The sequence below is a fragment of the Lissotriton helveticus genome, chromosome 9 (assembly GCF_964261635.1).
Source record: "Lissotriton helveticus chromosome 9, aLisHel1.1, whole genome shotgun sequence".
In the NCBI taxonomy this organism is placed as follows: domain Eukaryota; kingdom Metazoa; phylum Chordata; class Amphibia; order Caudata; family Salamandridae; genus Lissotriton; species Lissotriton helveticus.
Window position 1 is genome coordinate 821,332,936 of NC_136070.1, and position 27,184 is coordinate 821,360,119.

A 27,184-nucleotide genomic window follows, 5' to 3' on the forward strand; every position below is an offset into this window, starting at 1 on the left:
GTCCACCTTCTTGTATCATTTGATTGTCTGCGACAGTGATATAATTTAAAAGGTTATTATCAGTCTGGACAATCGATGAGTTGACATTAACATTTTTTTAAATGTGTAGGTGTCGTCATGGCTGGAGAGGACAAAACTGTGATGACTGCATCCCGTTCCCCGGCTGTGTCCACGGCACGTGCTCTGAACCCTGGAAGTGCATCTGTGAGACCAACTGGGGTGGCCTCCTCTGCGACAAAGGTCAGGCGTTCAATGTTTCCCTCTGTACATATCACAGTTATTTCTCCAGCTCGCGACAGTGTGTGTTTTTGCATCACTCCCTACAGCACTCTCAAAACCATGACCTTTATTACCTCATTTCTGTATCACATGGCAACACCTGATTAACAGATTACCCACAGCCAGAGCTACTTCACTTTTCTCCACAGTCTGTCAGTAACCAGCACACCCAAGCTATATCCTACAGCTCCCCCAAATTCAGTGCTCAGCCACTGTTCTCTCTACAACCCGTTGACAGGCTGTGGTACCAGCGTATTCCCAGCGTATTCCCCAAAGTTTGCACATACACAACATTGCTGCAAAATTCCCTACAGCTCCCCTACACTACCATTCCCAATGTATCCTGTCCTTTCACACCAGTATATTTCATAGAAAAACATTTCATTGAGAACATTTAATTGAAAAAATATTTAATTGAAAAATAAAATCATATAGATTCATTTAATCAAAATGAGGGAAGTAATATAAATGATAGGCCCAAAGGTAAAGCTGGGGTTAGGTTTAGAAATACATGAAAGGGTTAGACTCAATGATAACATTTGATTAAGTGTCAGATTAAGGTGAAGGATAAGGTCAGCATCATTGTGGGGGCCAGGTTTTAAGTTCAAAGATATCTTAAAGGGTTAGGGTCAAGAACAGATGTGGCCTAAAGAGCAACTTTAGTGTAGGGAATAGGGAAAGCGAGGCCTACAGTAAAGGTTAGAGCTTGGATCAGCATTGGGTTGTTGTTGGGCAAAGGTAAGGATAAAGGTTGAGCATTTAGTCTGGGTTAGTGGTGGCGTTGGGGGTGAGGTTAGTGATTAGAAGGAACATTACAGTCAGAGTTGGTATTACATAATAGAAATGGTTAGGGACTGGGTTCGGATTGGGTTAAGGGTTATGAACACGGCTTGAGTAAGCTTAGGGTTACTCTTCACAGGGTCAACGCTAGGAATAGCATTGGACTAAGGACTAGGGTTAGGATTGGTTTAGATGAATGAAGAAATTAGAAAGACTTTGTGGCTGAGGATGTGGCAAGGCAGGGAGTGTAGATGGAAGTGACGGCTTGAGTAACAACTTGATATAGCAAAAGGCTGGGGTATTAACTTGGCGGACCCTTTATTTGCATACTATTTTCCCTTTCAGATTTGAATGTATGTGGCTCCCGACAGCCGTGTAAAAATGGAGGAACCTGCATAAATACAGAACCTAACGAATACCAGTGCATGTGCCCGCAGGGCTTCCAGGGGTGCAACTGTGAGAAACGTGAGTAAAGGTCTGGGGCAAAGCATTTGGGGCAAGTGGTTGGAGGGGCTGGAGCGTGGATGTCTGAATGCAGCACTTACTTGAGGGGACCTTGGAGAGGAAAAACGATATAGATGAATGTCCTGCATGGGATCTTTCCTTAGATTTTGAACTTCAGCAGGTTGAGCTAATGCAAATAAAAGGCTTAGTAGCTTTTACCCAAATTTCAATGCCCCTCTGTGATTTCTTAGATCCGTGTATCTTCAAAGGATCTCTGAAAGCAGAAGGTAGTTTTTTTGCACTTCAGTAATTAATTTATGTTTCCAAACAGTCCAATATTCAGGTCTGCCTCATAGTCACAGCCAGGTACCAATTTCTTTTTTCCTAAGATTTCCTTCAGAATCCTTAGGGCCTCCTTATGAGTACCTCGTTCCCCCATCAATCCCCCTCCCCATCAAAGTTCCCAACACCCAAGGTACAGTCTGGTATCTTGGGGAGGTTTGGGGGTGAAATTGCCAGAGAGGTTTTGAGTTTGATCATGAGGGTCTTCTATGAAAATTAGGAATTACTGGGAAATTGGTAATTCCAGTCCAGATTCCCTCATGGTATTTCAGTCGGAGACACTACCTGTAAATAGCAGGAGGACTATCTGGATAAAACAACACAGATCATTAAACTTGCCACAAAATATTGAAACTGTGATGTGACAGCACTTGCGCCATCAGAATTAAACGGCGAGTTGTAATGAGGACCTTAATGTCGTGGAGAAGACTGATTTCATATGTTTGAGTTTGTTTCAGAAAGAAGTACAAATTAGGCAGGATTTACATACATGTAATATATGACCTTCAATGCATGAAAATGCCTTCAGGCTTTTGAAGCTTTCAAACTCAAGACTCATTGAGAGAAACTACCCCATTGGAACACAGTCTCATATTCCTTTACTTAAAACAAACAAGAAATTGCAGTCTTTCCTTGCACTTCTGATTTTGAAATAGAGCTAAAGAAGGCACTTCTTGTGTCTCAGTTGTTATCACTACCTGTTACAGGCATTGTCGGCAGGTCAAAATGGAAGAATAAAAGTAAAAAAATCAGACACAATTAATGGATATTTAAATTGGGCTGGAAATCCACTAGAAATTAAACAATTATTAGTGAGCAACACAAAATATATTTTTTCCAAAAAGTGTTTGCTCCAGAAGAAGCATAAAACAGAGAAAGCTTTAGTACCAAAAAACATATATAGACACATTTACCCCACATGCAAACCACAAAGAAATCTCGTGTAGTGTGAAATTGTGCTATGATCATCGACGACAAAGACGCCCTGAAAAGCCCCATCATCGTGCAGTTTGCACTACACGGAGCATTAAGGTCCAATGATCCACGTTTTCTTATTAACCTCAAGCTTTTTACCTGCTACTTTTGGAAAACATATTTTCTCGGAAGCCACCTTGATGCAGAACCAATTTAAATATTTGTTTTTCTGAAAAGAAGTTTATCCTCCTGTTTTGCATGTATATAGTATGGTATGTATGTTATATATTTCAACTGCACGTTAATCCAATCGTTACTTGGGTACAAAAAATATCTTTAGGAGCTAACTTCGCATAACGGATGTATGACATTACAACGCATGCTTTTCCATCGCATGCCTTTACAACGCGGTTTTTACAACGTAAACCTTTACAACGCATAGCGCTTTGGGGTGCTGGATAGTGAATAGTTTAATTTACTATTCCAACTCCAGTCCCCGTGGACACTAGGGAAGGTGTTGGATAGTAAATTAAACGTATTCCCTATCCTAGAGCGCCCCCCAGCGCAATGCGTTGTAATGGTTTGTGTTGTAAAAGTTGCGTCGTAAAGGCACTGCGTAGTAAAAGTTGCGTTGTAAAGGATGTTTCCCCGCATAACAATTCAATAGATTCAGAGGTCAAACAAATCAATGCATCCTCAACACAGAATGTTGGTCAGGAAAAGGTTCCACACTCACAGAAGTGGAATGGAGAATACGGTAAGGCGGTTACACTTTCTTCTGGAAATCCGAAAGTAGATACAGAAGTGCAGAGCAGCAGGCAAGCTTTTACTTTTCTGCTCTACAGCATGCACAACTTTGTGCGCTATGCAAGGAACTGTAAATTGAACATTCTCTGCTAGCAACTAGTGTGGTGAGTAAAGATGACGCGCAATAGGGTTACATTTCCAAAGACCAAGCAATAAGGGAACAATAGCATACCACTGGCTGGTGGTGGCAAAGAAGATAATATGGGTGGGGTCTTAAATAGTTTATGTCAGAGGTAATGCATTCACAACCTTAGATTGAAGATCTTTATTGAGAAAGAGAAACTTCCTTAAGAAATCCTATGAATATTTATCTGTTTCCTGAATTGCTACATGTCTGGCCTTCCAAGCCATCCCAAATCCATTCTAAGCCAAACAGCATTGTTTGATTTAGAAGCTGTGCCATGGAAATACTGGTATTCGTGCATTTGTACTGAGTCAAGAGACAATTTTGCTCTCTTGACATCTACCTCAGTCAACTGCTGGTAGAAACACTGACATGAAGGAAGGGTTGAAAAGATTCACCCTCAGAATTACTTTGGATGGCTCGTTTCAGTGTTTGTAACCCTGAAATCGGGCTGTGCCAATTCACCATATGGGAAGGACGTATTCAGGAGAAGAAAAAACACATTCTACTTAATATATCCCACATTCATTTTGCATTGAAAGTGGACCTTCAAAGAACTTTCAGGAATTCCACTTAGATAGCTGCTTGAAAACCAACAAGGAGCTGACCTCCTTTGCTTCATGATCGTGTTGCCTTTTCTAGTTACGTCCTGTGGCTGGCTGAGACATTGAGCATTGTGGCCGTCAATTGAGAACACTAAGGACCCTATTACGAGTTTGACGGTGCTGCGGTGGGACTGCCCCGGCGCTCCACTGCAAAACCTGTGTTGAGACCGCCCACCCTATTATGCCTTTTTAAGTAATTGGCAGGCTTTTCTTTAGGCATTCCGACACTAGTGCCTATTAAAAAGGCACCGCAATGGGAAAGTCAAAGGAAGTTCCAGCACGGCATGGACAGAAAAGTCCATGACGTTCTGGAACTTCTGTGCATGCACACAGGGGGCACATTTTGTGCCCTCCCTGTCCCTCCATAAGGCGTGAGGCGCACGGGGTCGCAGGGCCCCCTTTCTCTCCTCACCGCCACTGTTTTCATGGAGGAAAGACCTACATGAAAACAGTGGCGGTGATGAAAGTTGTAATATGCTAGGCGGGACAGCGGCGGTCCCGCCAAGCATATGGGTGCCTCTGGACCGCCACACCACCGCCAGGGGAACAGTGTACTCTGGCGGAGTTCAGCGATCTCAAGGACGGAGCGCCCACTAGGGTCGTAATGGGGCAGTTGAAAGACCGCCACCGCAGCGCCACCAGGAGTCTGGTTGTCCTCGGACCGCCAGACTCATAATAGGCCTCTAACCCCCCAGATTCATCAAGAACACATTTTGCTATTCCTTAATAGCGAAAAATACCGATTCGCTATTAAGGAATAGCAAAATGCTATGCATCAAGAAATCACAAAAAAAATAGCGATTTCTAATAAATCCTCAATTGCGACTCGCAAATTGCGAGTCGCAATTAAGGAATATCTCTCCATTCATTCCTATGGGCCTAGAGGCCCATAGGAATGAATGGAAAGACAATCTCAATTTGCTAACCGCAATTAGCGATTCGCAAATTGAGATTGCGATTTCAAGGGTGCAGGGGTGTCCAAAGGACACCCTGTTGCACCCCTGATATTGATGTGTGCACATATGTTGCGCACACACATGCCCTTAGGGCATGTGTGTGCGCAACATGAAACTTTGAAAAATGCACTTTAGTGCATTTTTCAAAGTTTTTGCAAATTACCACGAAGTTGTACTTCATGGTAATTTGCGTGCCCTAATAGCGAATTCGCTATTTTTTTCACTTTCATGCATTGCGTTTAAAGAATCTCAATTTGAGATTCCTTAAATGCAAAGAATCGCAATTAAGCGAATTCTTAATTAGCGATTTTTGCATTTGCGATGATGCATCACAAATGCAAAAATACCGCTCGCAAAGGGCCGGATTCTCAGAATCTGGCCCTTTGCAAGCGGATTTAAGCTTGATGAATCTAGCTGTAACTGCCAGATTCATGAAAGGGCCGTTTTGCGAGTCTTTAATAGCGATTCATAAGGAATCGCTATTAAGGACTTGCAAACGGGATTCATGTAGGAATTACTAAATAAATTGCGATTCCTACACATTCCTTATTTGCGATTAGCAAATTGCTAATCGCAAATAAGGAATAACTCCCCATTCATTCCTATGGGCCTACAGGCCCATAGGAATGAATGGGGAGTTATTCCTTATTTGCGATTAGCAATTTGCTAATCGCAAATAAGGATACGATTTCAAGGGTGCAGGGGTGTCCAAAGGACACCCTGTAGCACCCCTGAAATGTGAATATACACTGATGTTGTGCACACACATGTCCAAAGGACATGTGTGTGTGTAACATGCAACTTAGAAAAATGCATTAAAATGCATTTTTCTAAGTTTTCGCTATTTACCACGAGGTTTGACTTCGTGGTAAATAGCGGTCCTAAATTGCGAATTCGCAATTTTAAAATGTTTCATGAATAGCATTTAAGGAATCTCTAATAGAGATTCCTTAAATGCTAATCCTCGCATATTAGCGAATTCTTTATTAGCGATTTTTGCATTTGGGATGATGAATCCCAAATGCAAAAATTGCACTCGCAAAGGGCCAGATTCTCAGAATCTGGCCCTTTTGCGAGCGCATTACGCTTTATGAATCTGGCTGTAAGTGCTTTATATTAGAGGCCCTTAAATCTGTGTCATCTTTTCAGCAAAAGCTACTCGGTGTCTAGAAAAGGCCCTGCTGCATGTCAGGAAGTCTGCTCACGCTGTCGGTGTCTGAAACGTCAAACAGTTGTCTAGAAAGAAGGTACAAAGCCATGCCCAGCAGTTCCAGTTTTATCTTCCTGTGAACTCAGTGATCATGACTTCTGCTGAACACAGGCGATTGAATTAGTCTTTGAGGTGTACGTATGGAAAAATGAGCATCGCCTAAGACTGGACAAGCGTGGTAGGAAAATTGACTTTGGCCCCTTTCTAACTGAAAGGACAACAGTCGTGCAAATACAGAAGCCATGGTTGTCAGCTGTGGCCGGCAGCATTTATATAAGATCGGAGGACTTCTGAGTCAGTCCCAAAGGGGAAATCTCTGGAAGGATTTGGCCCACAGCACCAGAAGAAAATATGCTTAATTTGTGCCGGTGGTGGGACCCACGCTGATATTTTAGGACCTGGACTTATGGTTCTGTATTAGGCATTGCCTCAGAGGAAAATAGGCAGAAAAGGGAGAACAAATTTGAAATGGAAAGATGGGAAACAGTGACACAGGTAGAAAGGTGGGGTGAAAAAGAGCATGCAAGAGTTAGAGAAAGGTACAGAAAATCTCGGGTGGAGAAAAAATGAGGTATGAGGTGAAATCAAGAATTTGCAGCCTTTGTGTTCGGCAACCCTGGAATTCAGCAGTGTTTGTCGTAAAAAACTTTGGGTTCCTTCACCTATTCTATTGCAAATTAGGCTATGGGTGTTTTGAGCCTCACACTGGTCACTATTAGGACAGGTGATAAAAATACCACACATTGGCAGATGAATATCTGGCTTTATGCTTGAAAGGGCCTCAGCATCCACTCCAACTGGGACCGTGACTCCCAGGCACATAAGAAGCAGATACGTGCAGTTTCAGTGCCTTTCAGGGACATATTTCGTGGCTGACCACATTTCTTCCGTCCCATGCATTCCTTCCGAAACTGGGAGTGAAGGAAAAGCTACAAACTGCAAACAAATACCAGAGTCAGAAGCAGGGCCGATTTTGCAGCTATGCTGCAAAAACGACCCTGTAACAAAAACGGCCCCCTGGGCCCATAACCGGCCCCCACCCTTGCGGCGCACCGGGGGATTGCCCGGTGCCCGCAACGGCCAGTCCGGGCGTGGACAGAAGTAGGGCCACAAACTCGAAATCAGTAGAATAACACTTCAGAAGCTGTTCATGAGTGTAACTAATGAAGGTGAAAATGGTCTGATCAACCAAAAGCACTCCCTTGTGGAGAAAGATGCCACTAAACCCCTGCTTGAATATTTTCTAGTACACCACAAGGATTTTTTCTCTTGTTAGATCCTTGCTAACTGCAGACTTCCAATTCACAGCACCTTTGCAGGAAGCTACTTGGAGCTCATTGTATCAGAAACACCGTTCACAAACCCAACCAAGTCGGCCCGAGCTCAGTTTTACATTTCTCCCATCTGGTAGTTTTCTCGCTGTGTGATTGTAGGGTTATTATGGATACTGTGGCTCTGCACTGGAGGCCCAGACAAGGTCCAGAATTCACGGCAACATACCTATAAAGACCTCAGTAGTACTATAGTGGATTTCCCATGAACAGAAACAAAACTCATCTGTAATGCAGGGAAAACAGGGTGTAATACATTGTTGTGGGAATATTTATCATAATGCCAAATGCTGGTAATGCAAATAGACAGCAGTCCCTCCATTAATATTGTATAAATATAGGGTGATGAACCTGTGGCTTTAAAAACAATTCAAAGATGAACACAAACTAGTTTCAGGCATCCCCAGTCTGCCATAAACATGCTTTGGAAACCGTATGTTAGACGCAGTTGGTCGAGGGGCACATTCCTGGCTTTAGAGATAAGCCATTTTGGAAGATGTTACCTCTAGTACATTAAGGCTCCCAGCCTTTCTGCCTAATCTCACATGGCTGAGAGGTGGAGTTTAAATAAGGGACGTGCCCAGATATCCCAAGTGCCCTGTGCACTTAAGATAGTGTGGGTATCTGTGGCTCAAGGGGGACTTAAGCACTGGCGGCCGCATGTCTGCTGTACAAGGACCCTTTAAAACACGGCGTAAGACCACAAGGAATGCAGACACTGCCTAACACTCGTAAGTGGCAACGTGTCTATGTCTTCTCGTTTTTTTCTGAGTGGATGAGATGAATAAACAATACATGTGTGTTACAACAAACAAATGATGGACGGAATGCTGACAATGCAAACATTCTCGCCCAGTCAAAAGATCTGGGTTAAATCCATCGGCTGGGTCCAAACTGGGGTGGGTAGTAGGCTGGGATGCCTGTTTCTGGTCCAGGGAGGACCCTAGCAGTTCGGTCTGGACTGTGCCCTTGGGGCACAGGGTCAAGACTGATTTGCATATGGCTGGGTCCAAATTGGGGTGGCGTAGTGAATGGATTTAACCCAGATCTTTTGACTGGGGGAGAATGTTTGCATTGTCAGCATTCAGTCCATCATTTGTTTGCTGTAACACTTTTCGCCCTAAGTGGGATGGGTATGCCCAGACGTGGGTCCCTTGCTCACTGTGCCACTGGATTCAAGCTAGCCTGGCTGAAGAAGGGTGACATACCCTGAAACCGGTCCCCCGATGCTTGTTTCCTGTCCAGAGAGGACCTGGCCTAGCAGTTCCGTCTGTACTGTTCCCATGGGGCACAGGGTCAAGACTGATTTGCATATGGCTGGGTCCAAACTGGGGTGGCGTAGTGAATGGATTTAACCCAGATCTTTTGACTGGGGGAGAATGTTTGCATGGTCAGCATTCCATCCATAATTTGTTTGCTGTAAACAATACATGCACGCATGACTCTAAGGAGAAAAAGTACCGAATACCTTCAAACACCCAGTGCTATAGACCACAGAGGGACCAGGTGTACTGTAGCAACCGCATATCAGCCGAAGCAGCCAATGTCTTGATATACCGAAGACTCATAAGACAGCAGACTTTCATAGTTATATAGCATTTAGTTAATAGCATTTAGTTAAAAGGTGTGCCACAAATGTATTTCACAATGAAGTATCTACCTGAAACAGTATTGATCACCGGATATCAACTTTATATTACCTTCAATGTAAGTAGACGTGGAGTTAGAATGATAAATCTATACTCCGCTGTGTATGCTTATCTTGGCAGTTTTGTGCAAGCCAGTTTCTGCTAGCTGCTATTTTTGTATTCGATTTTTTGACAAGCAACCCAGTGATAACAATATTGGCTGTAACAAGGGGGGCGTAAATGGAACATAAGACAAATATTTAGAATCCTTTACCTTCGCAGACCTGAATAGGAGCTGAAAACATAGGGCAGCTCTGAATTATTGACATGAGAAAATTGGGTTACTGGTTGACTGGGGTATAAGACCTGATCAATCAATAAACACAATCCTAGGCAGGGTAAGTCACAATCAAACCCTAAATTATCCTGTGCTCACCCTCTGGTAGCTTGGCACAGAGCAGTCAGGTTTAACTTGGAGACAATGTGTAAAGTATTTTTGCAATACTTCTAACAGCAAATCAGTGAAATCACCACACAAAAAGATTCCAGGACAGGTTAGAAAAATAAAGCTTAATTTAATAAATAACACAAGACCACAACAGCAAAAAGCCAATGTTTTTTTTGTTTGCACCAAAGTTTCTTTCTATCACTCCTCACACAGAAGCCCTGCTCCTGGCCTCCTTCCTTTTGAGACTCTTCTGTCCTGTTTTCTCCTCTCACTTACTTTTCATGATTTTCACTTTTCATTAAATCTACTTGCTTTGTATCCTTGACCTCTTTACTCCTTCAATTCCTTCTTCCTCCCATCTATTGTGCCCTCTTGTTGTCCTACTTATCGTTCCTCTCCCTGACTCTTCCACTCCTCTTTTCCCACAATGTTCTCCTGAACTCTCCAATTAATTACCCTTTTTGTTATGGTCTTTTCTCCTGTCTTTTTTCTTCTTATGGCTCACCTCTCCTCTATTCTTTACCTACATGTATACCTATTTATATTCTATCCTGTATTTATTTTACTGAGTCTTGGGTTTTCATTCTTTTGTTTCACTATTAGCTTCCATCTACTGTCGCCTTTTGCCGATTCTCCTCCCCATTCTCATTCATTTTTTCTCTCTCTGATTCTCCTGCGTGGTCTCATGCCCTGCCGTTGGTTCTCTAATTTTGCTGATTGTTTCTCCTGCTGCCCATGAACCAACTGTCTCACGCTCTCACTTTCATTTCTGTTCCAGCTGAGTTTTCGTGCAAATCCAACCCGTGTTTTAATGGCGGCACCTGCTTGGAAACGAAGGATGGGTTTGAGTGCCTCTGCCTTTCTGACTGGACTGGATGGCAGTGCAACAATGGTAAGAGATGCTAAGCTTCAAACTCCAAACCTTGCTATGAGATCTTCTTCTTTTAAGATCACACCAAAATCAGGACTAATGGCATGTTCAGCACCATGCACTCCTAAATCAAATATGTTACAGTTAGCATGCATGTCATTGATTAGTACCATGGTTTTGTGTGCGAGTTCATGTATGCATGTGTGCGTTACCACTCGCCCAGTGAGTGATTGTGTTTCGTCTCGATTTACTACGTTGTGCGACAGCCTGTGGTCGGCCGTTTTTTGTCTCTGAGATACATACGATTGTCTCAGCGTGCTGGGTGATGGATAAGACATAAAAGATACATCATATGTATATGCATGCAATTTGATGGGCTTCTCTATCACAGCACACCTTTCATATGTGTCTGTGTGTGCTGCTACAAGTTGTAATTGTCTCTGATACACTTTGAGAGGACGTGCATGTTTCAATGCTTATGGGTTGGGTCTTACCAGTGATGGATTAGCCATACCACCTTAACACCTAAATATTGGTGTATGATCTACCCAGAGACCTATCGGCTACTCAACACACACACACACAGACACAAACACATACACACTCTCTTGAAAATGTAATAAACTAAGATCTGTATGTGTCTTGTGTCTATAAGGGAATAACCTTTGCCCAATTTAAGGTTAGACACAACCCCCTGCTGCACACACAGACTTTCAGAGGTTCCCCACAAAAAATCTTAGATGATTCAGTCAACAACTGGTAGTTATTCTTGATGCATTCCATTTCAAAAATTGTAAGTCACCTGGGCCAAAGAGATGAACTTAGCACGCTAGTGTGCACCTAAGCTCTTGGCACAGTCTGACACCCTAAGAGTCGTCACACATACATCCAAATACATAGCCGGAAGGGTATGAATAGGAAAAAGAAGGGACTAGAAATTTGGTACCCACTTGCTCATTAGATCGAATGTCTAGAACTGTAATGACTTTAATTACTTTACTGAAAATATCAGTAGTTCTGCGTTCCTTTTTATTATGTTTAGTATACTTAATGTATGATGATTTGGTTATTAGTATCGTTTAAAATTGCCTGTATCGGGGTGGGGGGGGGGGGGGGGGGGGTTGAACAAAATTTTATGAAAACTCTCTGCAATAAAGATTGGTTTAAAAAAAAAAAACATAGATACCAAAAGCGACACACAGCAGTTCACCCACAACAAGATGTATGCATTCACATAATATACTCACACACTCTCACACATCATGCTCCTCTGCGACCCTCTATTCCCAAAACAAACCAATCACCTTTATCCAGAATTCGAAGATAGGGAGGTCAGGAACCCACCAGTAATGACTTATGAAATGTAGAGTAAGAGTAGGTATTTTTTTGATACATGTGTTATTGAGGTTGATTTATTTCACCTAAGTAGGGACACACAATACCTTTGAACTGCAAGAATTCAAAAATAATTTGCATGACCGTAACAGATGCAGGGAAACCCAGATTTCCTAAAAGACAACATATACTTTATATCATTGCACTCAAAGGACAAGGAAGATAAAGGTCTGGGGTCACCTACTAAGCTTGCATATTCCTTTCTGAGTGGTAATGTCATCTTCAAAAAACAGAAGATGGAAGACTCAAGAAGTGCATTGTCAGTGAGGTCAGTGGCGTCACTAGGGTTGGTGTCACCCAGTGCGTGTGAAGGTGTCACCTCCTCTCGACCGGAGGGAAAGACAGGCAGAGAGGGGTGTGTAAGGGTACATGTGTGAGGGAAAGGGAGGAGTAGCAAAATGATTTGACACTGCCTAACATTCCTACATTATTGTCGACACCAGAGAGCAATGGCATGGCAGATGGGGTCTCAGGGGATGGTATAATTAAAAAAAACGTACCTTACCGCCTGGTCCCGCTCCGCGCCGCCTCAAAGCTCCTGACCGGCCCTGGGCTGCCGCGTTTTTGCGAAAGCAGGCTTCAAGCAGCCGCCCTCCCTCTCGTGCGCCAATCACAACGCTGCAATGGCAGCGTTGTGATTGGCTAGAGCAGGGACACTACTACCTGCCCATAGGAGACCGAGGGTTAAAATGGAACATGCACACTATTTGCTACTGCGCTATGAGCCCGGACGACGCGGCAGCCTAAAACAATAGATGTCAACAAAAGCACGCCATTTTTTTGTATAATCGGTGAGTTGAGTAAGGCAAGAAGTGCCCTGTCCCAAGCTGCTGCTGGAAACCCGAATGTCGGGATCTCAAATCTTCACCCACAGCGTTTGTATCATTATCAAGAAGCATCATTTTGCTGCGTCATGACTTTCAGCTGTGTATAGGGAAGGGCTGAGCCTCTATAAGATCCTAATAAGGTATTTGATAACATAAGAAGTGTACATCTTTTAGATTCGTTTGACTTCGAATGAGACAATGTTCATTCAGCCCATGGCTCTTGAAGCCACACAATAGCAGGCATGTTGGCGCTATACAAAATCCAAACTCATGTGTTAGTTAACACGTGACATATAAAACAGGTGCAATCCTCTCCAGTGACTAAATCGTGTAGTTTGGATTAAAAAGTCCCACTTTTTAATATCAGCCTATCCATTTGATCACGCTGTGTGACCCTGGACTATTAGATCCTTGGCCTAGGCTTTGTCCTAAAAAACCGGGAGCTATTGGAAATGTGATAAAAACCTGACATTATCTTACCTCGAGGCCTCTCTGCTGAGACTGCTTGCGTGGAGCCGATCCCGGTGCTTACTGGTGCTACTGCTGCATCTATACAAAAGTGTGTGTGTGGGGGGGGGGCACCTTCTTATACCTGTGCGGGTAAGCCCCAGGCGGGTCATATCTGGGAGTCCCCTGATTGGCGGACACAGCATCTAAACACAGTTGTGCTGTCTCAAAGAGACCCTGTCAGGCCCACACCCATGGGCCGGGGCTATGGAAGATGAGGCCACTGCTCCATCACCGCCATCCCCGCGCCCCGCTTAAGGGGATTAAAGCCAGACCAATGAAAGGAGGCTTTGTTTGCACGCGGCCGGCTGTTTCAGCAGGACACACGGGTCACAGGAGGCTCGGCAGGGGTGTTTGATTAGGGATGCTTGGGATTGTGGGGTCAATTCAAATCTGCCATTCACGGCCGTACACCAGGGTTTTAACCCAGCTGTGTGGGGAAAACATTCAGAGCCACCAGCCCCGATGAGCCCGAACTCGGCAGAGCTCGGCTCCAGCTTCTAGTGACTTCCCGCAATCTGGCAGTCCAAAGTCGGCAAATTCCAAAAACCCTTCGGACTCTCTCCATTGGCAGGTTTCCGAAGGGTTTTTGAAACTTGCTAACTTTGGTCTCCCTAACCCATCGCAACTGAGCACCCGTAGCACCCACTGCTGTCACTAGAGTTGACTGACAGCCTGCAGGCAGGCCCAGGGTTACCGCGTCCGACGTGATGTGACTCCCAGCATGCCATTCTCTTTCTTCGACCACTCGCACTTTATAGAACGTCTTCTGTCATCGTGCCGCACAAACAGTCAGTTCTTCCGGCTGCCACCGTTCTATAGCTTATTATGTACCAAACAACCGCCAGTGAGCCGAAGCCGCGTTGTCCCACTAACCACGATCACTTGGGGTGACACCTGGTGCGTGATTGGTGTCACCCCAGGTGATGGTGTCACCCGGTGCGGTCCGCACCCCCCTAGTGACGCCACTGAGTGAGGTTTCATTGTATGCCAGTCGGAGTTTCAGCACTCACTAAAAACCCCACTGGGGTGTCCACGATTGAAAATAACATGTTTTTCTGTTTCTGGCCACGGTAATGGTTTTGACGTCTGACACTAGTCAAAGAATGCACCACATTGTAGTATCCTCCCCAACCCTGAAGCATGTAAATGACCACACCAAACGCAGAGCTCTGGTTTGCATGTCTTTTTTCTTCAGTATGAAACAGTTAACTGAACGCACTGCGTCACAACCTTTATTAACCACACCCAGTCACACCCACCAGATTATGTAATACTTGTGAGGTGTCTGCCGAGGACCACTAGAGGCCTTATACAAATAAACACAGGACACAACATCTCTCCCTTTGAAAAATAAAAAGTAGGGAAAAAATATATACACATTTTAACTCCTTAGTGAGTCATCGAGGTGCTTGTACCAGTCTTTCAGCTCTAGTTGTACAGGACAGAAGATGGTTGCCTTCAACTGGCGTCTCTGGAGCAGAGTTGGATCTTGACTTGGGCACTCAGGTGGACTTGCCTCATGCATGAGCTCTGGAGCTAACGAACATCAGGTCGTTGGACAGTTACCATATGTCCTTTACTCGCCAGTGGTTCAGCATCAAGCAGAGCATCAGTCTTGAATGTCTTCTTTTGCTTGACAAGAACTCGGTCTCCTTTCTTGAAAACCGTGTTTCTAGTGCATCAGCGCTTATCAGCCTAAGCATTCATTTTGCCTTTGTGATTCATGTCAGTGATACAAATCTCGTCAGGGTCTATCGACCAATTGGTGGTTCATTGTGGTATCTTTGATCCAAGAGCTCTCCTGAACAGCAAGGTGGCAGGACTTTCTCCTGTAATCGAATGAGTAATGGAATGGTAGGCATGGAAGGCTGGGTGTAAAGATGACGCCTGGTCACCCTTCCTTCAGAAAACGGTGAACTAGCAGAATTACATCATTGTGTCCAAAAATGCAAACATGCTCACACCCACGTTTTTGACAAAAAAGGTAAACTTACAGTGATAGGAAAATGTAAGTCACATTCTAGAATATATACCAGTTACTAGCTTTGTAAACGCTATTTAAAAGAGTTTCACTAGCACAGCATCGTTCATGTAATTTCTGAATTATTTTACATGTTTTATTTACTTCACCAAACACTTTCTCCCTTGTTATGATGTAAGAGTCCAGTGTTGTACGGATAAATGTGAAGTGGGATACTCAGAAAGTCTTCCAAAATGATAAAGTGGTAGAAGTGGATGTCAGCAAGGTTCCAGGAAGTGTTCCAAATGTAAGAAAAGAGTGAGTTGCAGAATGCCAGCACTAGAAGTAAAGGACCAGAAATGTATCTTCAACTCTCCCACACTGATAGCACCTGATAGTAGTGGGAGCTGTGCTGGTGGGAGGGGGGGGGGTGGCCACCACTATATCACATGCATTATAATGCATAACAAAAACGTCCGCATGCATTTGTTTTTCATTTGTAACTTTATTTTCAATCACTAAGATCATAAAAGTACTTATATCACACATAAAAAATACATATAATTTTAAATAACGAGGGCCAAATAGGTAAAAATACAATAATATATAACACACAATCACAGTAATAACATCATCAAAAAATAGAGGCATCCAGTGACACTAGACAGAAGTATACAAAATAATAGGCATCTTAGCAAATTCTTATACATTGCTATTTGTAGATAAACAAGAGATCGCAGTTGTTGTTTGGAATAAAGTGGCCAGTGCAGAGCTGATTTCTCTAACAATTAAAAACCATATTAAAAGGTAGCGTCTTCATTCCCGAAATTTTTAAAATTGCAAACGATAAATACGAACTCTATAACGGTTCCCTAACTTAGAGGAGAGTTAAAATATGTGTGGCAGAGACTACTGGCGTTACGAAAGTTGAGAGGGCCCCACTTCAATGTACATGAAGAGACCCCCACTCCGTATTTAATATGGAGCTTTAAGGCCTGAGTACTGTGCTGAGCGGGTCTCCATGCCCAGATCCTCTGGGGGGCTGCGGGGACATGTGTTAAGCCAGTGGCAGAGACATACATGTTACAATAGTTTTGGCCGGGTGCATTTGTGGATATATGTGAGCATCTTGCCCCTCTTGCCACTCTGGAATGAAGTAAAGACATTACCCATGGACACAAAACAGGAGCTCAACCACCCACCTCACTATCTAGCTGCTTATTACGCCTCAACCATAGTGCCGTTAGATATCTTGCCAAACCAAACACAAGTGCTCTGCTTGTGTGGTTCACAAGATTCAAGGATGGTCTAAATACCTCCTGGTGCCCAAGTTCTTACAGAGGGGCACAATCCACTTGAGCCGGAGGTTTCTATAGCAAGGACAGAAGAATATAATGTGTTCCAATTATTCCACACCCCCATGCATGCTGGACACTGGTCATCCACCTCACTCTCCTCATGCCATTTAGAGCTAAATGCTTTAATGGAAAGGGTACCATATCTAAAATTGAAGATCTAGCTTCCAAGCTAGCGGTGGAGCAATTTTGTCAATTGTCACCTCGTAGCGCGCCCAGGGTTTTGCTTCAGTGAAATTTAGTGTTAATCTTCCTTTGTGTCACAATTTCAACGGCTACAAAATACCTATTTCATACTATCTCAGGGTAACAGGCACATCAACTCTGGGGAAGGCCAGTAATTGCCCAGCCCTATGTCTGCAGTAATGACTTTAGTGTAAGGAACCAGGGGATCTTCTACACACACTGAGGGGACATGAGGTCACTTATGCCTGCCCAATACGGTTCAAGGGCTGGGGTAGTCCACAGTTAATACCAGAAAGGGAGTAGTCTTCATTCTATCTTGTGCAAAATCTTTCTCTGTGCTAGGTCGAAATATACTGGCATGAGGGAAATACTTGGGGGAAGGGTTAGTATAGATCTCAAAAACATATATTCCGCAATGTCTAAACTGTTAGTATTCGAACAGCCCCATAATTCCGTGCCATACAGTGCAGACCCTATTGCCTTTACATTATAAATGTCAGTATTACATCCACTACATCGACATAACAAGTAGGTTGCAAGTTAAGCATAAGTGAAGTACATGTTTAGGTGAGAATAGTAATTAGTAAATAGGATAGTTGTGTACCTAATTGAAGACAATAAATTTCCACGTGCCCAATACTGGCTGGGATAGACTTTGTGCTCCAACATTGCAATGTTTGTCTTTCTGTTTTTCCATGTTTATTTTAGAACATTCTATCCTCAGAGGGAATGTCCTAGGAGCACTAGAGCTCTTGTGCCTTGTAATACACTGGTTATTAAAGGCCTTCTCCCTTGTTATATTATTTTACCTGTGGTTTAGTCCCATGACTTGCGTTCAGAGTCTTTAATAACCAGTGTGGCCCTTGGCAATGGGCAATAATGCAATATTATATGCTTACCTTGGCAGTGTAGTGGTAAGCCGTGCACTAGGTTATATATTTTTGTAAGTCATTATTATCGACCTCAATATAGTGTCATGTGACAGTCTATGAGTGTCCAGCACTGCAAAAAGAAATGTATTACTAGAGGGCTGTGCATGGGAGTCTAGCAACACTGGGTAGAAAGTGGTAGAGTAGGACCTGTTCGCTTGAGGAATCCCTAAATCCAACATTGGTCAAAGGAGATGTATATGGCTGACACCCAAGAATGAAATGTGAGTCCTTTTAGTATTCAAAAGAATGATGAAAGTGAAGAGGGTTGTGTGTGTGAGGTCTCAGAGTAAGTGGGCTCCCTTTACAGTTCTGGTTTGTCTGTCTCTTCCATGCTTTCCGAACCTGGATCCTCAGAAGTGGACGCGTGTATTTCCATGCCGTGTGCCCATGGCGGTACCTGTGAAAGCCTCGCCAGCGGTTTCTTGTGCCACTGCCCTCCAGAATGGACCGGAAGGACATGCCAACTTGGTAGGTACCCTCACTCCATTTTAATGGAACACTATGATCGCATTGAAATATAAATACCTTTTAAATATGTGCATGTGGTTGAGAGAGAACGACGAGACATAGATGGGGGAAGAGCAATGGCGAATGGGATAACGATAGAATATCTGAAATACTGGAATTAGTTGAAGGAAGAAGAAATTGGCAGATTATCGTGGGAGAACATCTTACTTGTTGGTTGTGGCATTCACGGCCTCTGCCCAACCATGCCAGGACAACACAGACTGCTGGGAGTGGGTGGGTGTCTTTTTACCTCCCAAGTTGTCTAAGGAAAACTACTGTCCCTTCCCAAATCCTTTGTGATAAGCTAATTGGCTATTATAAGATCCGTCAGTATGGTTAGTAAGCCTGTTATTCAGATGACCAAGCTCTTCTGCACTTTGATCAACCCGCATTCTCTCCAGCCCTATTAATCGACCATCCATGCCTGAATGATTAGTAAACTGTTGAAGCTCAATGCTGACAAGACAGAAGTGCTGATCATGGGCTTAGAAAGTCTGTGACGCTACTCTTTGTGCCTAGTGAGATTGAGGTTAACCACCACACCCCATGTCCTCTAGTTAGCATGGATAAAATCTTGAGGAACAAATGAATGTAACGCTTTCTTTCTCTTTCCACAAAATTAAGATCCACAGGAAGATTTTGCTATTCATTCCTTAGCATCTGCGGGTCCCGGTGGTGGTGGCAAGTGTTCATTCGAGAATTAACTACAGCAGAATATGCCAGCTGGGATTGCCCTTTATTTTAATCAGTGGTATAACAAGGGTGCCATGCATCTTAATATAAGCAAAGGAAATGGACTCTCCAGCCTCCGACTGGATATTAAAATGCAGCCTTAATTGGAGTGCAGGGGGCTCCTATTTCTCAGGGCTCTGGTGCCACTGCTCCATCCTGCCCATATAGCTCAGTTTTAGCACCAACACTCCAGTGCAGAATCATCGGTTCCAAACGGGACATGAATTTAACCCCTTCGGGGCTGATGACGAGCTCAGCTCGTCATGAGCGTAACCTGCCGTGCGCTGATGATGAGCTGAGCTCGTCATGTAACGTGGTAATTTGCAAAACGCAGCGCGCAGCGGGAAAACCGCTAGCGCGCATGCGGTTAATGTAGTTTGAAAAGTGTGATGCAAGGCCCCTCTACTGTATGCCAGTGTGTGCCTCTTCTCCTTCCAAGAGCAATCATGATTACCTGAAGATTGGGGATACAGAAAAAAGTTGAGAACATCAACGGAACGTGGAACAGCAAAAAAAACTGTAGGTCCCAAGTGACATTGTTGATCTTCATCACCATGTCAGTTTAGCCTTCTGCTTTTCAGTCAGATTTTAAAGTTGAGGAGATGGCCTCATGCTCTTGAGCTGGGCAGAGGCAAGCAAAGAACAAGATGGGAGGCAGGAAAGGCTGGTGAGGAAGAGATTAAAAAAAAAAAGACTTAGGGCCTGATTACGAGTCTGGAGGTCTTGTGACCGCCAGACTCGTGGTGGCGCAGGAGTGGCAGTCCACCGTTTAGCTGATTACGACTTTTATAATTGTATCAGCAGTCATTGCCTGGTGGTGGAGCTGGAGCGCCCCAACACATTTTGCGGAGCAGTGACTGGCGCAGTCCCGCTCAGCATATTTTGAGTTTCTGGACCACCAGCCTTTTCATGGTGGAGCCCCGCCATGAAAAGGCTGGTGGTTTTGGATCAAAGGGGGCCCCGCAGGGCCCTCTGGTGCCTCACACCATGTGGATGCACAAAGGGGGGCACAGCATCTGCCCCCTGTGTGCATGCACCCCTGTACCTGCACGACATGGATTGCAGCTGTCCATGCCATGCAGGTACTGATTTTGAAGTTTCCATTGTGCTGCCCATAGGCACCACCATGGGAATGCCAAAAAACAGCCCACTAGACAGGGGAAAACTCCTAATCAGCAGGCCGGTTCAAACATGGATTTGGCAGTGCGGGAGCAGGGTGGTCCCACACCGCGAAACTCATAATAAGGCCCTTAGTGTGGTCTAGGGGGAAATCACCCTCCAAACCACACTAGGACTTATTTCGATAGAAGACCATAAATGGAAGCAGACTAACATGTACGTCCCACAGAGTAAAGCTACCAGAGTTACAGACACCATTTTTGATCCACCCATCAAATTACTGTGTATATCGATTGAACAAGCCCCAGATCTAATCGCTGCAAAGGGTCCAAACGCTTGTTGGCTGTGGTAGGAGTACAAATAGATGATGACCCAGAAGAGAGAGATGGAGAGAGAGAGATAGGGAGATGGTATATCAACTGGAGAATGGGAATAACCAGTACTAAAGTGACTTTCTATCGATGTACCCTGCGCCTACAGATTGTGTACAATTTAATAAAATGTTATGCTGTATTGTAATCCTGTTCTGTTACAGATTCCAATGAGTGTGATCACAGCCCCTGTGTGCATGCTCGAGGATGCAAAAACCTGATTGGAGGATATTTTTGTGACTGTCGCGAGGGTTGGACTGGTCAAAACTGCAACATCAGTAAGAACATTTTTTACCATTTGTGATCTTTTGCTTGTGATGCAAGGAGGCCTTATGGCATCACTGCTGGTGAAACATGTAATTTCTTACCCATTTGTTAGTCCAAGACTGACTCATGGCATTCTCCCATGGTGGAAGAACATTGTCAATTAGTCTGTCTCTCAGCCTCTCCAGTATGTTGTGTCAGCTAGTATATGTGTTGGTCTCAGATAAAGTACAGCAAATTATCTTAGAATTGGTACCAAACAGGACCTGTTCGCAATCCAAGTGTTGGCTACCGAAGAGTTGAATTGGTTGGCGCTTGCGTTGGTGACAAATTGCATCTGATAATGTAAGTTTACGCTGGACCCATGTAAGATCAAATGAGTGGTTTCTGCAGTTCCCAAACAGGATCTGTTTTGCTTCCCTAGAAAGCATCAGAGTGTCTTGGAGGAAGAGAAAAACATTAGAATAGCTGAGGGATACAAGAAAGGAAGCTATGGATTAACTTGTCTAGAATTGCCAATTTAACAGCTATGGACTACTGCTGAACCTGCAGAGGGAGATTACAGATTAGGCAAATGCACATGCAGAGATACTGCGGGTTAACTTTGAATTCCAGGTACGTAGAGTTTCAGGAGTATTACGAGGAAGAGATGGGACATTTATATAAAAAAAGCTTGGGGAAGGGAGAAGTTAAACACGAGAATGCCATTGAAGAACAAATTGAAACTGCTTGATTGTGGCACAGCATTCATTCCAGATGGTGAACATAACCAGCAATTCACAGAAATGAATTCAAAGGCTATTTTCAGCAATCCATTACTTTTGGTATTCTCACGGTTTATATATTTAGTTTAGGGCCTCAAACCTCGGGTGAAGCCATTGAATAACTGCTCTTTACCAGTCTGATGGTAACATTTACTCAGAAAGGCATATGTAGCAAATCTATAGATTAAAAGAGCACTGAATCTAAGGTGTTTCCTCCTTCCTAAACACTATTATTACATGCAAGTTGCTAAAAGTAGACATCTTGCCTTGGTCATTGGCCAGTGCTGTTTACATTTTTTGGGTCGTAAAATGGATCCATTTCCTTGCCTTTCTTGTGGTAACATTTAGCGATATTTAGCTTGCCTCATTTTGGTCCAACAATATAAGGCCCAATAGTTTGTACTTGATTCTATAAGTATATTTAGCTTCCCCAAATATTGGCACCGTTTACTGTATCTGTTTCGTTCTGGTGACTAGTTAAATACAGTCTGCATGCCTACTTCATGCCTGATCAGTAAAGGCCACCTTTTGTGGGCCACTGGTGTTTTTTTTGCCTACCTCTGTGTTGATAATACATTTGAATGGTTGTGTTGTCTATTGTGTATAGATAGCTTCTGGTGTCCTTTCTCGTTTTTTACATTGAATCTGTTGACTGCTGTGACTTGTTGGACTTCTTCTGATTACATTCTGTAGACTGAGTTATGCTTGATCACAAAATAGATCTACTTGACTTTCATATTTTTGGCTGTGAAGAAGGTCCCTTGGAAGGTCCATAATTTCAGTCACAGATTTCAATGATTGGAGTGTCTGTCCACAAACCCGTTCACTTGGGTGGATATATATGACTACTGGAAGCTGCATTCAGATAACTTACCAGTGACAAGGTCAGAAAGAAACCTTTTTTAGGTCGAGCCTAGCGGCAACGCGCATGCTCTGCCCACTCTGCGAGGCATGAAGTATTTGAGTATGCTGTATGAACCTCGCCCACTCTCCGCCAATACTTTTCATTGGCTGGTGTCATTGTCCTTGGTAAATGCTGGCTTCTGATTCATTGTGAGGCTTGTTAGTCCCTCCTTGTTACCGCCCTGTCTCCATTTGGTACCGCCCATGAGGACTGGATCTTTTACTTGTGGCATTACACAGTCTCCTTCATAAGTCGGTAAGCACTTTTTTCCTAAATAATCTTCTGTATTCCAACCCACGACATCTCAGCAGGCCCTCTGGTTTTACTAATGTATATATTTAAATTATAGCGTGTCCGCTTTAACTATAGCGGCCACACTTAATTATTTATTTACTTAATGCTGGCCGCTTTAGTATTGTATTTATTAAAATTATAGCACGTCCGCTTTAACTATAGAGGACGCGCTTATTTATTTATTTTATAAAAGTGCAGGCTGCTTTCGTTAGGGCGAGCAAGGGGGGGGGCTCAACGTTATACATTTGCAACGATGCTCGGACTCTCATTTATGCACGTTCAAGCTATTGTCATTGTAAATGACAATGGCGTTTATTTATTTTTTTAAACCAAAACATAAATAAAAGGCATTGTCAGTTACAATGCCAATAGCTCAAACTCGTGTAAATGTGAGACCTATTGCATTGCAAATGCTTGTTGTTTATTGTGTTTGTGATTGTGCTCCCTAATGATGTTGAGCTTCTGTCTGGATCAGAAGCAAGGGGGAACTCGTTCACCCTGTTTTCTCAGTTCAAACGTCTTTATTTCGATTTGTTAAAATCATAAAAGACATCATAATCAATACAAACATTACACATAAAACGGCATAAGATTACCACAGTGTTCATAGATACATCATCAGTACTTTAAACATTAAAAATAGATTAAATATACTTTAAAGTAACATCCAGTTATATAACTGATGGGTGCCTAGCTCTAATAGCCCATACCCAACCTAAAAATTTAGCCACTCCTATGGTTAAGCATTCTGCGGTATTGGATCTTAAAATCCAAAGAGCTTCACCACACCCCCTTGTCTTCAACCTTTTGCAGATGGGTATAAGCCATTTACGGCGGGGAGCTATGTAAGCAGGGTAGGCAAAAACAATATGACCTAGAGATTCCTTTTGGTCGTTCCACCAAGGGCAGAACTCTGTTAGTTGACCAGGCCATTTATGTGTGTACGACCTAACTGGTAATGAGCCTATTCTAAACTGATGATAGATTTTCCTATCCAAACCTTTAGTGATGTTGTCCCAGTATGGCTCTAAGCGGAAATCTATCTTATGGCTCAAGAACACTCCTGTCAGATTGGCAGACTGAGATAACTTGACATGTTGGGCTTTTACAGTCGCCCAGTATAGTGTTTTAAATTCTTGTTTTGATGGAAAAGCATTTTTTCCCGGGTCAGACCACTGCAAACTTAAGCCCATATCTAGTAAAATGGACTTCACTGCCCGAAACCACGGGAGGTTACCAGACCCCAAAATTGAGCATAGGTCCAAGATTTCGTTAGCAAATAAGATCAATTCTGGTGTAGACCAAATGCGGCGCCACAGCGCTACCATCCTATAACGTGCAAGATCCTTAAAAGAATGACATCCCATATCAGAGAGAAGGGGTAATATCGGGGTGAATTGTGGGAGACTGACCAGGCTCCGCAAAAACTTCTTTTGTATTTTATCCAGAGGTGCCAGGTCCGCATAACCCCATAGATCTGCTCCATAAAGGATTGCAGATCTAATTTTTGCGTTATATATTTTTATTGCTGGTGTTATCCTTTTTGTATGTGAGCAGCGTTGCTCCTTGACCAAGCACCCCGTTAGGCGGGCTGATTTAAGGCATAAGGCTTCAATCTGTGGCTTCCATCGCAACCTATAGTCTAAGACTATACCCAAATAAGTCATAACATTCACCTGTTCAAGGTGAATGCCATTCATGCAGACATGGCTAAGGTGTGGTTTATTTTTTGTTAAGACCATGAATTTCGTTTTTGAGACGTTTATCTCTAAATCATTATTTTTACAGAAGTCCATGAACTTGTTAATCGCAGACTGTAACTCCGATTGAGTTTTGGCCAGGATCAACGTATCGTCTGCAAAGATTAGTAGAGGGAATTTCTGCCTCCTAAAACTGGAGCATCTGTGGGGGTGTCTTCGAGGAACTGCACTACTTGGTTAATAAATAAAAGAAATAAGGTGGGAGCGAGCACACAGCCCTGCTTTACGCCACGGGTAACCGGGAAGGGCTCTGTCACCTGGCCCTGCCTACCCCATCTTACTCTTGCAAAGTTGTTCTTGTGCAATCTTATAGTTAATTCCAGAAGTTCAGGTGGCATCCCCATTTTCCCCAGCGCAACCCACATCTTCTCTCTCGGTATGAGATCAAATGCGGATTTGAGGTCCACAAACGCTGCGTAAATAGTTCCCCCTCCTAAAAACACGACCTTCCAATAAATCATAATGAATCTTAGCACTTGATCTATTGTACTGGTGCATGACCTAAAACCCGCTTGCATCGGAGATACGATGTTGTCTGTACTCATCCAAGTCTGTATTCTTGCCAAAACCATTCTTGCAATAACCTTCTGCATGGCGTCTATAAGGCTGATGGGACGATAGTTCCCTGGAGACGAACGATCACCTTTTTGAAAGACCGGTAAGATCTCTGCACCTCTCCATGAATCTGGGACCCTAGCCCCATTGGCAATGGCATTGGCTAATAACGTGATGTATTGTACCCAATTATGCTGATCGTATTTGAATAGATCTGCCGGGACGCAGTCCATTCCAGGGGCTTTTCCAGCTTGCACTAAACTTAGAGCCTTCTCAGCCTCTTTAGGATCGAACGGGACTAATGGACGTTGCACTAGAGGCAATGTCGACCGGGCCGTCTGAGCATCTCTTAATGCCTCATTTGGACCACAAAACTGTGATGCATAGTGGGCCATCCAATCCTCTGCTGGGACATGGTTAGATGATATTTGTGAGTCCTGTGTCCCTCCCCATTTTACAACCTCCCAAAATTTTTGCTGATTTGATGACAAGCAGACCTCATACAAGTCCTGCCAACGACAGTCGTCCCATGATTGCTTGGCCCTCTTCTGGACCATTTTATAATTTGTCCTTTCCGCTTTGATATCAGATGACACCCTAGATTTTATAGCCTTAATCAATGAGCGGTGGGCCTGTCGGCAAGATTTATCATACCATTTCGCTCCTGGCCGAACTCCCTCCATTCTCCCAAATGTACCAGTCTTCGTGAAATGGGTTTTTGAATTATCAAACAGTTGCTCATGTAAAAAGCTAATCTGTTCTAATGGGCCTGAATCAGCAATCACTATATTGGCTCTTTTAACCCAGGTTGCGACTTCATGGGATATTTTTTTAAGGGACCTTGGGTCTTCCAAAACCCTACACCAGCGGACTCTACGGCAGTCATTAGTTAAGATGGCTTCGCTTGTCAAACAATTAGATGCTTTTTTTAGGCTTAGTGTCAACGGGTTATGGTCGCTCTCGGGTCGTGCTTGAATTACCATGTCATCTAACTCAGACCAAAACTCTATTTTGATTAAAAAATAATCAATCCTACTAGAGTTTATACCATTATCAAACGTAACCTGCCCTATTTTGTCTGAATTTGCTCGACCATTGGCTGCTCTTAGGCCCCAATCCAAGCAAAAGCCTAGCCAATGTAAGGCTGCCTCAGTTACCCTTTTAATAGGATTAAGAGCAAGGGCTGGCACATTCCATAATTGGTCCACCTCTCCATAGCTACCTTCACCCTCTCCGGGTAACGGTTCGAAGGTGCTGTTTAGGTCCCCTGCCACTATAATAAATTTGTCCCTCCCAATTGAATCCATCAAGTGATCGAGGTCATCAATAATTACCGGGCTCCGGCCTCCCGGCAAACCCCTTGCATAGATGTTAATAATAAATATGTCACTTTGGTTGTTACTACTAAGCTTTAATCCCAAAATGTCCTTATTTTGGGATATCAGTTCCAAAGGCCTATAGCCAAGGGATTGCCTGATCCAAATTACCAGCCCTCCCGATGGTCTACCTTTTTGCCTCCTATTGGCTGGTTTGTAAAAGTTGATGTAACCTAAGCGAAAAAGTGGGTCCTGAGCCCAACTTTCCTGGAGAATAACTATGTCATGCTGGTCTATAAACTCACCCCAGTCAGCCCCGTCTATTTTCCCCTTCAATCCAGCTATGTTCCATGAGACTATTTTGATCACTGGAACTTGTTTGGAAAATACAATGGATTGGCTTATTTTCGTGGCCTCTTGGTGATCAGTTATCAAGCTCCCATCCCTGACCAACAACGGACTGTCTATCACGTCGTCCACCACAGTGCTATTATCACCCTCTCCCACACTATTGCTCCCGCCCAACGACCTCAATCCCTCCTCATCTTTATTACACTGTATTGGGGAACATATTTGCTTCAGCTTACTTTGGGATAGCCGAGAATCCTCTAAACTATTGGCTGTATAACTATTACAGCTTTTATCGGCTATCACACACAAGGGTCAATCAACTCCTTCAAGACCACTAAGCGG

The 27,184-nt window shown here is 43.6% G+C and overlaps 1 protein-coding gene across 2 annotated transcripts in view; it reads left to right on the forward strand.

The window, feature by feature from the left end:
* LOC144781907 (protein jagged-2-like) overlaps nt 1–27,184 on the forward strand; it is a 672,332-nt gene that overhangs the window by 547,983 nt on the left and 97,165 nt on the right. The window contains exons 6-10 of one of the 2 annotated variants that reach the window (XM_078660988.1): nt 110–240; nt 1,405–1,524; nt 10,648–10,761; nt 18,260–18,373; nt 20,799–20,912. In XM_078660988.1, coding sequence (XP_078517114.1) covers nt 110–240; nt 1,405–1,524; nt 10,648–10,761; nt 18,260–18,373; nt 20,799–20,912 — 593 coding nt within the window. The remainder of the gene's footprint in view (nt 1–109; nt 241–1,404; nt 1,525–10,647; nt 10,762–18,259; nt 18,374–20,798; nt 20,913–27,184) is intronic. The other variant, XM_078660989.1, reaches the window with a different exon arrangement.